Source organism: Sarcophilus harrisii, chromosome 6 (assembly GCF_902635505.1).
Source record: "Sarcophilus harrisii chromosome 6, mSarHar1.11, whole genome shotgun sequence".
In the NCBI taxonomy this organism is placed as follows: Eukaryota; Metazoa; Chordata; class Mammalia; order Dasyuromorphia; family Dasyuridae; genus Sarcophilus; species Sarcophilus harrisii.
The window spans coordinates 144,114,201-144,128,975 of NC_045431.1; the positions used below are offsets into that span (position 1 = coordinate 144,114,201).

Here is a 14,775-nt window from a genome sequence, read left to right on the forward strand (position 1 = left end):
GAATCTAGATGAGGTCCCAGAAGCAGTAGGTACATTATTTAACAATTCTCCCTCTCCCCCTTGCCCTCATTTGCAATACTGTGTCAATAGCTGCCACTACAAATGTTGCTTCTCACTTTCTCTAAAAAAAAAAAAAAAAAAATTACTTCAAGTAATAACTGGGCATAAGTATTTTGTGATATTGAAATTTCAATTATTCTAACAATATGGATAGATACATTCAACCTATTCTTTTAAACAACTTATTCAGAATTTCCAATATATCATATTTAAAGCATAGATGAATAAACTAAGATCACCTGACCCTATGAGAGACGTACTCCATAATAAGCTGGACTTTTGCTATTAGGTAAAAGTCCATAATAAGCTTCAATGGTAGCAGATATTTAAATTATACATATAAAAAAATATAGGGAAGTAGAACTGGAAAGAACCTCAGAAGTCATCGAGTCCAATTCCTTTATTTTATGGATAAAGAAATGCAAGCCTAGAGGTTAAATGAGTTGTCATGGTGCCATAGGCGGGAAAGGAAAAGCAGGATTTGGAGCCAGGCCTTCTGTCTTGAGATGCGATGCCCTTCCTATTGAATTATGCAAGTCTAGAACACAAAATAAATTTGAGGCACTGACATAATTCTTCTAGCAGACTTCAGACCCATAGTCTCAAGTTGTATATCTGACTTAATTATGGAATACTCATGCATTTATACCACCACTGTTTAATTGTTTCTTCTAATTCTTAAAAATTGTCTTTAATTTTTAAAATTACATGTTAGTGTGAATAAGGGGGAGCAAACAGGTGTGATCCTGGATTTGAGAACCCTAATTCAAAGTATTCTATAAAATCATGAAATATTTTTTAAATGTTACCATTCCAATAATTTTGTATTAGTTTAAAGAGTATATAAGAAGGAGCATTATAAAGTCTATAATTAATTATATGATTTTCAACAATTTAGGTTATAAATTATATTTAAAGGAATATAATCTTTTTCTCATTTGAATTCTATAAAGTTTATATTCTCATTTCTGGCAATCATATTCAATTTCATAGGCTCCAAAATAATTGCATTATAACTGTCTTCAACAGTGTCATGCAATTTTCCTAAGCTTAATCTTTATTTTTACAGATATTTTAAAAGTTTTCAAAGTATATAAGAACTTTAAGATACTTCATGTCATCTTTTTAAAAAAAAAAAACCCAAAATACTTATACCTATTTATACCAAACTTGGAGTGAAAAATAAAATATATTCTTAGGGTATGTCTCCCTTTTCACTAAATTCCTGTTATCACCATTCAGCAATTAGCCATTTTATAGTAGCTATTGCCTTAAATCTAACAATGATGCACTTAAGGGTCAAAATAGTCATACAAATTAAGTGGTAAACAAGTAGCATCAAAAATATATTGAGTTAATATGAAAATTACCTTCGTTTTTTAAAAAAAAAAGCCACATCAATTTAATTCCATATATATGGTACTACCTATTCAATTTATTAAAAATTTTAATAAACATAATAATCAAACTAGAGCTCCAAACTTATGCTGGTTTTTTTTTTTTTAAAGACACTACAACAGAAGACACAGTAAACACTGCCTTATAACAAAAAATACAAATACTGGCTGTAAAAGATGGAGAAATAAGAGGACAAATCTAGTTGTCTAAAAGACAATTCACTGTACACATTTTATTTACAGTTTTGTACACTGTCTTAATATGAATGGGACCGCTTTTCTATTTGAGCCATTTTTTAACCAAAGCAAAATATAACCTAAGTAATACAAAGTGTTAAAATACAGCATAAGATACAAAAACAGACATACTATTATATCTAGTTAGGAATGTAATTATGATGTTACATTTTTTTAAAATCCACAATTATGTTTAGGAAATCACACAAACATAGATCACTGATTTGACTGAAATGCATAAATTTGTAGCAAAGCTCTAATGTTACAAAAAAACAAAAAAATTACCAAAGAATGCACAAAATTAATGTTTATTCCACCTTTATGTCATATTCCCAGATCCTTCACCAATGTTACATGAGCAAAAAAAAACTACAACAAAAAAATAAAATAAAACAAACAAACAAAAAAAAAGCCAACCAAAAAGGAAAAACCAAAACCAAAAACCAAAAACAAAACAAAACAAAAAAAAAACCAAAAAACCAAATGAAATCAGAATCACTAATGTTATCAAGTAGGGAAACAAATAAATTAAATCTAGCAGCCATCAGCATAGATTACAGCAAAAAATAATGCTGTAAAAAAAAAAAAAAAAAAAAAAAAAAAAAAGAAACAAAGAAAATTGCTAGAAAATGGTATGCATCATACTCTTCCAAACCAGTAAAATATGTTACTGCATACAATGCAATATACAACAGAAGTACTTCTCTGTAATGTAAAGAAATGCAATTTCTTTTCTGAATATTGTGGATAGATAAAATGTTTTTGTAATAGTAATGCTTCTACTAAGCTATTACAGAGTGGGCCAGGAACACATTTATGGATTCTGGGGATGATGTGTACTGTAATTCTTTGATTGGGATAATAGTTACTCTAGTCAAAATAGAAAAAAATTTGAACACAGAAGTACAAGACAAAGGCGAATGAGACTTCTCATATATCTTAGCAACATTTAGATGGAAATCAAATTTAAATGCAGTCCACTCTGCTTTTGAAGAGGCTTTGGTTCAGCTCCCAAATCTCGATTGCTTGACGCAGTCTCCTATGAAAGAATACTCAGAAGGTGTCTTCTTAAACAACAAACCTATTTTTAGTGGTGGAGCCGCTCTTAGTAGCTGTGTCTGCATGGGACTGATAACCAATCACTATCTTTGGAGGAAGTCCTAACCTTTCCTTGTATACCTTCCTGAAAAGGGGTAAAGAAAGAAAAGAATGCCATTACTTTTGTACTCACAGGAAAATATTTTATGTTATCTATACTTCTAAGCAAGAAAATATATTACAGAGAATAAAACAGACAAAATACATGCATTTTCTTTTTCCATTTATTGATGTTTACATGTTAGTTTCTCATGCTGATTGATTTCTAATCAGTTTCACATCTGCTCAATTTCAGGAATAGATAACTAATAAAATAACAATGTACCTAAAATTTAGATAGTGCTTTCCTCACTAATCTTATAAAGCAGGCTAAATTCTGATTGCCCCTACTTCACAGAAGGGGAAAACAAGGCAGCTAGTAATACAATATGAACTCAGTCTATTATGTATCCAAAACTAAAGCTATAACCAAACATCAGCAGAGTAAGCAAAATTCAAGACAAGAATAATAATATTCTACGAATGTGTAGCTACACACACACACACACACACACACACACACTCTTTATATGTGGTTCAAAATAAAAATCCTTAAAATGTTGTTCTCTGACAAAGTACCTCCTGAAGAACTAGATAAAAAAAAAAATTTTGTTTTACAAAACACTTTGTTTAAACAAATGCCTTTTTTCACTGCTATAGGGTATGACAACTATTTCCCCTTAACAGAAGGTAATCTAAAATGTGACTGGTTTGGAATATTGATCAAAAATCAAGGGGAAAAGCCCATAATTATTTAGTTTTTTTTTAAAAAAATTGAAATATCAGAGAGCTTTAAAATCAACAAAAATCCAACCACCACCACCAATTATGGCCATTCATTCGATTGTAATGGGACTTTATTAATTGTGGGAGACATTTATGAGGCATGGCTAATTGGGATGAGACTGTTACACTACCTACACTACCTTTAAAGCTACTTTTATAGGCTGATAGAAAAAATTTTCCTTGTAAAATCTGAAAATTTCTGGAACCTATGAAGTCAAATTAAAATGAGTGAAAAAATTCACACATTAAAAGTATAAAAAACATGTACAAATAGAAAATACTTAACAAAAGATATACATATTTCAGATAAAAACTAAGACATTCAAAAGACACACCACAAACACATTTATTAGATGGGAATATGAATCAAATTCTTTCAATGTATAGGAAGTGTCTTCACCAATACTAAATACTAAGAATTTGAAATGAACATAATCATAGCTAGTATGAGTCAGAAGGAAGATTTGAACCCAAATTAATTTACTTTAAGGCCTCTATGCACCATGCAATGCAGCTTCTCATTTACTTAATATCTGCTGCAAATGTATATCCTAAATATTCCTGTTGGAATTTTTAGATAGTAATTATTAATTTAAATGTATTTTTAACACAGAATGTTCACATGGTTTTCATCAATCTGAGCAAAAAAATCAAAACTTAATGTAATAAACATTTTGAAGGAGAATCTAGCATGAAACCTGTACATGTTTTGGTCTCCTATTACCCCCCCCCCCCTTTACTCTTCAGCCTCATTCACCCCATTTTAAATATCCCAGAATTAAGCTTCATGTTTTGGTTATCTATGAATGTATATGAATGTATGGCATGACTTTTTTTCAGAGTATCAATAGTTAATAACAGTATAACTGATACTAAAATAAGGGGAAGTGCTAGTAAATAAAATTTTGTTTTAATAGTTTTCAACACAATGGCAGAATATTTAAGTATTTTGATTAACTATTTTATTTTATTACTTGGCTCAAAAACACTGTGAGAGACAGAATAAATCAAGTGTAAGAAGAGGGATCATGTAACTAATAAAACACGAATATAAATTCTTGAGAATTTGTAAGAATGAAAATGAAGTGTTCATGGAAAGCACTCTCAAGCTATAAATAAAAATATGCTTCCTCATCTTTTAATACTCTAATATTGATAAATATTCTGAAATGCAGCTTACCCTATATGTGTAACAGCATCTCTGTTTTCACACTCAGTAGTCCATATTGCTATCTTATCGCCTTTAGCTCTAACATTAACAACAGCTCCACATACATCATCACTGTAGTCATCAAATGACTCCCCAATAAGGCACAGCAGCTAACCAAGAAAAAAACTTTTATTAGATTACAACATATTTATGTATTTATATATATAGTTCTTCATTTGATAGTCTGCTTTTAAATTAATCCTTTAATTTAGTACATTTTGTCATTTAGTACAATTCTTCAGAGATCTGATGAACGGATGAAATTCAACTTATATAAACACCAGCTATAGATAAAACTGCTAGTTTCTCTTGATTCTTTAAGGAAAAAATTCATAACATATAGTTAAATATATTTATGTGGCAGGCGATAGTTACAAATTGCAAACTTTTACTAGGTTACAAATTAACATAAGAATAAACTATTCCTATGATGTTAAAAATATAATAAAAATATAAAAAATAATTTTAAACTGCCTTCAACTGATAGCCTATCTCAACTATGTAATAAAAAAAAATTAAGACTATGAAGTAAAAAGACCAAAATTTACAAATTCACTAATCATGAGCCCTAACTACATCTTTTAAAAAAATAATAATTTAAAGGCAAAGTACTTCTTTTGCTCAGGATACTTAAGGTGATTCATTAATCAAACATCCTTTGTATTAAACAATATATTGGTATATAAGCAATTACTCATATTTCCCCAAATAGATGTTTCTTATTATCTTTTCAAACAAGGGAAAGACATTGTTTCCAAAGGATTGGAATATAATCACTAAGAGACAATACTCTTAAATAGCCTGTTGGAAAATTTATTTGTAATTTAAAAATCTTACTGTCTCTAGCCAAAAGCGATCAAGGTCACTTCGTCTCTGCTGTTTGTTTAATGTAATTAGCCATCGTCCTCCTCGTTTGTTTTTTTCATCTTCCCACATAGGCTCGATCCCATCCTATACAATAAAAGGGCAAATTATCAGGGATAACTGTTTCAAAAACTGATTACTAAAGTTCAAATAAAAAATATCAATTCCCTGTCATGCAACTTTGCAAACAAAAACTCCCTTTGCCTCAATAATGTCCACAAATAATCCTACTGATTATGAATTTAAATTAATCCATTAATGCAGTCCTTGGATAGCATCATTGCATACTACATTTAAGATAAAGATACTAGGTTCCTTAATTCAAAATATACTTATAAAAACCACTTGACAATGCATATATATGCACAATATTTGCATACTGTTAAGCCATGTTTCAATATTATGACAAGATTTCTTAGATTAAATAAATAATACATGTCCACTTTGTTTTAAAATCAGCAATTGTTAAGTCATACCTTAAAAAGTGAGTAGTCACAGCCAGGCATTAAATTACTAGACAGCTGGATATGGTTGTATAAACTATGTAAAAGAAAATGACAGTTATGAACAAGAGAAAATGGGGCAGAATTAAGATCTTTTAGTACCGCTTTTAAAGACTATGATGAAAACAGATGACAAAATTAAGATATTTAAAATTCATACTTATCAATTTAAATGGATTTATTAATCAGGTTTTCATTCATGAAGTTCAAGAATTTTCTTCTGATATTGTGAACTGTTTTTGATGTAAAATGCCTAATGTTTCTGTAATGTCAAACATCAGTTTGTCACATCTGATCCAATTTGACTTATTTAATATATTAGGAACAATAAGGGTATATGTATAAACTTATATGACCACAAAGGTTTAAAAGATTTAAGTAAAATGAATTATTTAGACTGGAGCAGAAGAGAGTATATTTTTTTTTAACTGTTTTTAACTGTATGCTGGAGAATCACAAACTCAACAGTTGAAAGGGATCTCAGAGTCCAGTTTGTTCATAGATGGCTGGCTAGAAACTCCTGCTACAACAACCCTAACAAGTGGTCATCCAGACTTTAATTTGAAAATCACTCCTTTGGGACAGCTAGGTTGTGCACCAGCTCTGAAGTCAAGAGGATTTGAGTTCAAATTTGGCCTCAGACACTTAACACCACATCCTAGCTATGTGACCTTGGGGAAGTCAGTTAACCCAGTCACCCCCCCCCCCTTTGATTACCAACCCCCTCCACACTGCCCAAACATCTCATTTGACCAAGAGTCATGTTTTCCCTTTAAATTAAGGGGTTGTGTTTCTGCAACACTCACAAATTGTTCTTACATCTTCTCAGATGCCTAAATAAATCTGTCCACAATCTCTGTTCATATGGCAGTCTATTATTTCCTGACCAAACCTTTTCTACTTCAGGCTAAATATCTTCAGATTCTTTAACTGATCCTTTATCTAGTATAATCTCTAAGTCTCCCCCTCTCCCCGAATCATCATTCTCAATCTATTCTAAATGTTCTCTAAGTTCTGTCAATGTATATCCCAAGATACATCACAAAAATAGCAAAAATGACCATTGCTACATAGGGGACACAAAACGTAACTGTAATTAGTAGTATGCTGGACGCCATGCTCCTCTCTCTATGGTAGCCTAAGTCTGCAATTTTTTGTTTTTTTTTGATTACCATGTAATACTGCTGGGATAATAAGGTAAGCTTTACAAGAGAATGCTTAGTAATAATCTATGTTGGGAGAAAGCACAAGAAATAAAACATGAAATTTGATATTTTCATGAACACAAGGAAAGTTATCTTGAACACAGGGCAGTAAGAACACTGAAACAGTACTCAATTCCCAAAGATATTGAAGACCAGAACAGAGAGTAGCCATCTGGGATGATGTAGGTACTCACTTCACTGGAAAAAGGGGGCTGGACTAGTTGACCTCTTGATGTCCCCCTTTCAGCTATATGATCCTGTCAATGAATTATGGACTCCCTACATGACAGTTTTGGGGAGGACATATTTCATACAGATTAAAAATACAAGCTATGCAGAAATGATGAATATAATAGTAGGTTCATAATTTGATCCTAATGTGGAAGTTCTACATAAAATTTTCAAATACTTAAATTACCTAATATTTTATTAGTTGCACTCCCTCTTCTACCAACACAAACTAAATTGATGGCTGTTATGGCTTTAAATCATTCTTTGGTAAAACTGGCAATGCATCTTCCTACCCCAGATAGGCTGGTCCATGAATGAGGGACAGAAATGGTCTGTCACCAGGCCTATATTTTCCACCTTCATGGAATCTGTTGGAGCTTTCCCATTACTTGAGCTAAATCAAAGTTACTTCTATGTGAGGATGAGCCAGCACTAAAGAATAAATCTCAGGTGGTCTTCCTTCAAAAGTTTAACTTAAGAATGCTTCAAGTAATGAAAGAATACAGACACTGCTCTATTTCTCCAAACAATTTAGATAAATCTAAGACAAGAGTTTGGCTATTTATGGGTCAAATGTCAATTTTTGGTTCATATGATACTCACTTTTGGATGAGACATTGTTCTGGAAGTAAAGGGGACCCTTGTAACTATAAGTATAAATACTGCTACACTTCCTAAACAACTTATATTCCCTTTCCCCCTGCTACATGAACTGAATAAAAATTAAAATATTAAAGGATACTGTATCAAAATTAATGTTAAACCTTTCTAATTTGAGGGAAATCTTCAAGTGGTTTCCCCTCAAATATCTCAAGGGGACAAAATACATTATCCTTTCTTCTATTTGCCCTGTAGTTTTGTCATCAGCATGAACTATATTTAAGAAACCTGGGAAACCCACCATATATATCCTTATTAAGCCAACCACATGGTCCCAACAATGTAAGGCCCTATGAGCATACTTGTTGCTGGCCTTTCCAGAAAGCAGCTGGAAGTAAACTATGTGATTAAAAGATAAGTGATCAAAAGATATAAAAGTTTCCAAAAATGACAATACAAATGATTAACGGCCACCTTATTTAACAATGCTTCAAGTCTACTACAAATTAAAAAAGCACTCTTTGGTTTCATCTCATTTATCTTTCAAATGGTAAAAATGATAAAGTACAGAAATAGTCAATGTGCAAGGACTAAGGGAAGACATGCATATTTAATAAATACATTGTTAGTAGAACTGTGGTTTCTCTCCTTCCTAGGTACATACCATAAAGGAGGTCACAAACAAAAAGAAAGATTCCCATACAAACCAAAATAATATTTGTAGCAGCACTTTTATGACACTGATAGCAAAAAAAAAAGAGAGAAAGAAAAAAGAAAAAAATAACAAATACGCAGTATAGGAAGCCTCCCTAATCCCCCCCTTAATTGTAATGCCTTCCTTCTGTTGTTAAATTTATCTTGTATATATCTTGTTCATATATAGTTGTTTCCATGTTTTCTCCATTAGACTGTGAGCTTCTTGAGAGCAGGAATTGTCTTTTGTCTTTTTAGCACTTTAGGGCAGTATCTGACATATATTAGGCATTTAATAAATGCTCAATGTAGAAGGGAGTTAATGGAACGGATTTGAGAAACAAAAATATAATAAAATTAAGTTTACATTTTAAAGAAAAAATGATAAATAGTTCATTTTCAAAGTTCTTTGAAAAATGGAATGCTGCTTTCTAAGTAGATAGGAATATGGAGAAAGCTTTGGTTTATAAATTCAGGAAAATTTTATACTTGCACTAAACAGATTAATATATAAAAATAGCATTAAGGGAGCCTATTTATAGAGCTTTATAGTTTACAAAGATTTTCTTCACAACAACTCAGTGAAATATTTAGGGAAAAGTATTCAAAACTCAAAAAGGACATTTTGTCTAGTCAAATAGGTAGCAGAGCAGGGCTTGACACCAGGTCTTCTGACTTCTGTACTTTTTCCATTATGCCACAATGAGGAAGGAGGAATAGTAAAATTAAACAAAAACCTGAAGTTTATTTGGAACAAATGGTATAATGGTAACAAGCAATGGAGAAAATAGCAGGGAACTATTCAAACACTTTTTTTTTACACTTGTTTCCACTACATAAACAGAAATAAGACTTTCATGTTAGAAAAGAGAGAATACAAATAAATAGTTAACAGAAAAATGAAACCAAAACAGCTGAGAAGATGGTAGAGCATATATAGCTACTCTCAATTAGTTTAAGTTACCAGGCACAGTGGATCATCTCAGGGGGTGTACTCCCAGAGAACAATCAAAAAATTGATTTGATTTCTGAAAAATTAATAAAAGGGTAAGGTACCACACCATACCAGATATGAGCAAATGTCCTTGTTTTCAAAAAGAGGTGGATACTTCAAACAAAGAAGGTGAGCTCCTTCTTTGGTCTTACTATATTGTCAGGCTCAATGCTAGCCACACTGAGGATACAAATAAAAAGAAAAAAGATTCCTACTCACAAGCAGTTTACAATCAAAGGGAAAGAAAAGTACTTATATATTTGTGTATGTGTGTGTGTGTGCACGCGCGCACATTATAAATAAAAGGTAAATATAGATATAAATAATGGGGAAAGAGGCTTCACAACAGTAACTGGTAGAATCAGAAAAGGCTTCATTTAGAATGTGATGGTCTGATCTTTGTCTTCAAGAGAAAGAGAAAAAAAGATAATCTACAGAGGGAAAGTATTCCAGACAATTCGTATGAAGACAAGAGATTAAAGTAGAATGGGGGAAGAAAAGAAATAAGGTCAATATTGCTGGATTATTTAGTGTAAAAGGGAAGTGATGTCAAATAAGGCAGGGAAGACAGTTGATAGCCGGTTATAAAGGGTTTCTAAACAGGAGTTTTTATTTGATACCAGAAGCAATAAGGATCTAATAGGGTTGATAAGACTCTGTAATTACAGAAAATCACTAAGGAGACTGTGTGTAGCATATAAGAGGTAGATGCAGCAAAAACTTGAGGTAATTAAGAAGCCTGTTCAATAACCTAGATCAAAGGCCTGAGGTTAGACTAGTTGCACTGAATAAATATGGGGTGGTTCAAACATGAGAGTCTAGATTCTAGACTTTGTGAGCATTTCAAAGAGAGTAGATGATCTCAACAGGTCATAATAAAATTGACCCTAAATAACCCTAAATTTCTTTATAAAAATAACATAACCCTAAATTTCTTATTTTTAATATCAAAGATTAATAAAACTTCTCAGAGGAAAGATAAGGACATACTATAACTGGATTTCTTCAAGATTACCTTAACAAACAAACAAACAAACAAAACAAAAAAAAACAACAACAAAAAAAAAAGATCATCTTGACAACATTTCTCATGATTGTCCTTGTGGGAGAGAAAGGAACCTGAGGATAGGGAAAGGAGAAAAAAGTGTACTAGATATAAAATGGTCAGTCGGATTAAGAATTGTATAACTGATGATACAAACACACAATTTTGACCTCTCAAAATGGGGCAAGTTTAACCAAAAGACTGAATTGCCCTGGAGTATGGGTGGACACAGATGGAGTAGATTCTGAATCTGAGTATGTATTAAAATTGTATGTCCAGACAAGTACTTTCCAACACTGGGTTCCTGGAGACTATATACAATTCATGGTAAAGTCCCATTCCATTTTTATTGTGGTCAATTGTTTGGCTCAGAGGGAAAAGAAGCAAGCACTGTATAACCAACTCTGCTAGAAGTTACTCCCAAGTAGAAAAGAGGGAAAAAAATGAGCATTAATTTAGGCATAAACTTTGGTCAACATTTTTCACTGATACAAACACTAGGCATACATAAAGGAACTCAGATTGAGGGCAGCAGCACATAAGAAGGATCATAAGGGTGATTCAAATCATGAACTCTCTTTCCTCTTCTATTCCTTTCCCCAGAATTGCTAGTCATGATCCAGTATAGTGAGGGGTGTTTAAATTATCAATGTCAAATACTTTTAGGAGCAGGAAGGAAAATGTCAGAAGCTGAAAGGCTGCTGAGAAGAGAAGATTCCCACGAATTCCATGTCCAATTCTTAGGAAAAAGTTTTAATGTTCACATTATTCAGACCACAGAATGAATTCACAAGACTGATTTAACTAATGGCTAATGACCCAAATTACATAAAAATACAACCATTATCATAAAAGCAAACTAATCTAGAGTTTAAAAACAAATCCCAAATAAAAGATTACTTACGCCCAGAAGTCCTCAACAGTATCAAACTTAGAGATCAGACGAAGGTTTGCTTGCCAAGTTTTGCTCTTATCATTTTTAAAAAACCAGAGCGCCCATCTAAAAATTAAAAAAAAGAGAGAATGAGATAACTGAAATTAGAGGTAAAAATAATAATAAAGAACATATACTTTTATTCTAATAAATGAAACTAATAAAGAAACTTTCTACAGAAGATTAAGTAAACTAGGAAGTTGACTTGCATTGGAGATTAAGAATTATGAATTCTAACCTGTTCTACAAGTATTTGCAATTTCTCAAATTTCATATATATATTAAATATTTATGTAACCACATTACATATTATAAATGTAAACTTATCTGGCTGGACTAGTTTGCAAAGAAATGAAGGGAGTTTGAATTAATGAATTTCCCATTTCATATTCTTAACTCAAGTACCAAAGCTTTTAAAGAGAGTATATGTCAAACTATTATGATTTTCAAAAATTCTATCTGTAACACAGCAATATTTGACAATTCACAATTGATTCCCTCAATAAAAAAATCACAACATAAAAGGAGCTTCTCATTAATGTCATAAAGACTACTCCGGCAGATTAAGATCTCATTAAAATCTTATGATAATCATACTCAAGAATCTCAAAGTACATACACCTCAACTCAGGAGGCTTGCATTCGCATATCATTCCTTTATTTCCAATTATAAGTGGTTGGCCAAGTCTCTTCACCTCTGACTTGTTTCCTCATCTAGAAAATGGGGATAATTTGATCTTTCAAAAGAAAAGCTTCTTCATAATGAAGTGCAATATAGTAACTTATTAAATCAGTTATCTGATCCACAAATGTAAACTCCTCATTCTCTGACAATGCTAAAGAAGTTGGGGGAGGAGGAGGAGAGAATACTATTCACAAAAATGTCTGCCATTCTTTGGAAAATATATTGTGGTAAAGGATCTGCAAAGACTACTTGATTTGAAACCTTGAATCAGGCATTTATTAAGGATTTAATAGAAGGATGACATTACTTTGAGGCCTACAGTTCGCAAAAAAAATGGATGTAAAAGTAACACTGAAAATATTCCCTCTATACTATCCTTCAGCAAATTATCAATGATTCAACACAGAAGCACCCCATTAGAGGACATTAATGCTTGTTGATTTATTTTACTATACACACTCTCTCTCTAGTCCTCCCAAATAACTAGTTCATTTCTGGATCAAAGGAGATAATACTTTAAAAAAATATTTAGCACAAGCATGATAAATGTGTAAATATATTTAGAAGAAATGCACATTTAATCTATACTGTATTACTGTCTAGGAAAGGGAGGGAGAAAAATAAACATAAGGTTTTGCAAGGGTGAATGTTGAAAACTATCTTTGCATGTATTTTGAAAAATTAAAAAGCTATTATTATATTTTTTAAAATTTGCACAGTTCCTGACACAGATGTTTAAACCATATTGCTTTCCCTGGATTATCCTTTGGCCATCAGCTATATGCTTATTTTTTTTTTGTTATCACCATATAGCATTTTTATTTGAATATCATCACCCACTGTAATGATGCTCATATTTAAAGACAAAATCACTACATTATTTTTAATATTTTTATTTCCAATTTCCAACAAATTGACAAAGATAAAAAACACGAAGAGTCAGTAGAATTGATCAACATTGGAGGGTATGTGAAAAGACATCACTAACATACTGTTGTTAGAACTGTTAATTTGTAAAACACATTCTGGAAAGCAATTTGGAAAAATGCCAATAAAGATCCTTTGACTCAGAACACATTAGAAGACATATATCCCAAAGACAGCATTGACAAAAAGCTCCATATACATCAAAATACCCATAGCAGCACATTTTGGGATAGCACAGAATTGTAAACAAAGTAAGATAGTGGCTGAGAAACTGCAAAGCAAATCATGATACCTAACTATAGTAGAATACATAATGAATACTTGTAAAGTGAAATAAGCTGCGCTCATGAAAAAATACATACACAAGAATAAGCAAAAAACAAATAAAACTGAATGCTACGAAACTATGAAAAACAAGCATGGCCCCAAAGATAACATCTACAGAGATAGCTCCCCCGCCCACTTCCTCCAACTCTTAGGTTTGCAGGTATGAAAAAATTACATGTTATTTAAAAAATGTTGATTTTTACCTCTTCTTGTGTTAAAAAAAAAAAAAAAAAAAAAAGGCGGGGGGAGGGGGCATGCTAGGTGGTGAGATGGATAGAGCACTGGCCCTGAAGTCAGGAAGACCCGAGTTCAAATCTGATCAGACATTTAACACTTCCTAGCTCTGTGACCCTGGGCAAGTCACTTAACCCCAATTGCTTGGGGGGAGAGAAATCTACATATATACATATACATAAACACATATATACATATACATACACACATATAAAAACTAGTGAGCTGCCAAACACAAAACAAAAACCACCACAATTCCACAAAAACTTTGTTCTAAGAAATTACTATATAAAAAACATAGCAATAAAACATTTTTATTTCTAGTGCCCAGCAAGTACATAATTCAGCTCAAAACTTTATATCCTACTTAAAGTTAACCATTTAATAGTGCATTCAAGTTATACATGGGTCACACAGAATGTCTTATACTGAAGTCAGTGACGTTTAATAAAGTTCGTAACTACATGAACTGTATGATCCTAATAATGTACATGAATTATTTATGGAATAAAAGGGAGATAGAAGGGCCACAGGCACAACAGATTAAGGACTAAAAGGATTGCATAATATATTTTTAGTGGTTATAAACTTCTAAGAGGCATACAAGTATAACAGAGCTTTTTGAAGGCAAAAAGACTCAAGTGCAAGACTTCTTCCGAAATAGTCTCCGTAATTCTCTAAAACCATAAATTACAGATAAATGGAT

At 31.9% G+C, this 14,775-nt stretch overlaps 1 protein-coding gene across 5 annotated transcripts in view; it reads right to left on the minus strand.

Moving 5' to 3' along the window:
• Positions 1 to 2,598: 2,598 nt before the first annotated feature.
• The window catches only part of EIF4E (eukaryotic translation initiation factor 4E), a 41,097-nt gene continuing 28,920 nt past the window's right edge, over positions 2,599 to 14,775 (minus strand). For all 5 annotated transcript variants that reach the window (XM_003772949.4, XM_031943455.1, XM_031943452.1 and 2 more), the window contains 5 exons: positions 11,867 to 11,962; positions 6,168 to 6,231; positions 5,665 to 5,778; positions 4,798 to 4,937; positions 2,599 to 2,877 (listed from right to left, as the gene is read on the minus strand). In XM_003772949.4, coding sequence (XP_003772997.1) covers positions 2,763 to 2,877; positions 4,798 to 4,937; positions 5,665 to 5,778; positions 6,168 to 6,231; positions 11,867 to 11,962 — 529 coding nt within the window. In that variant the 3' untranslated portion in view covers positions 2,599 to 2,762. The remainder of the gene's footprint in view (positions 2,878 to 4,797; positions 4,938 to 5,664; positions 5,779 to 6,167; positions 6,232 to 11,866; positions 11,963 to 14,775) is intronic.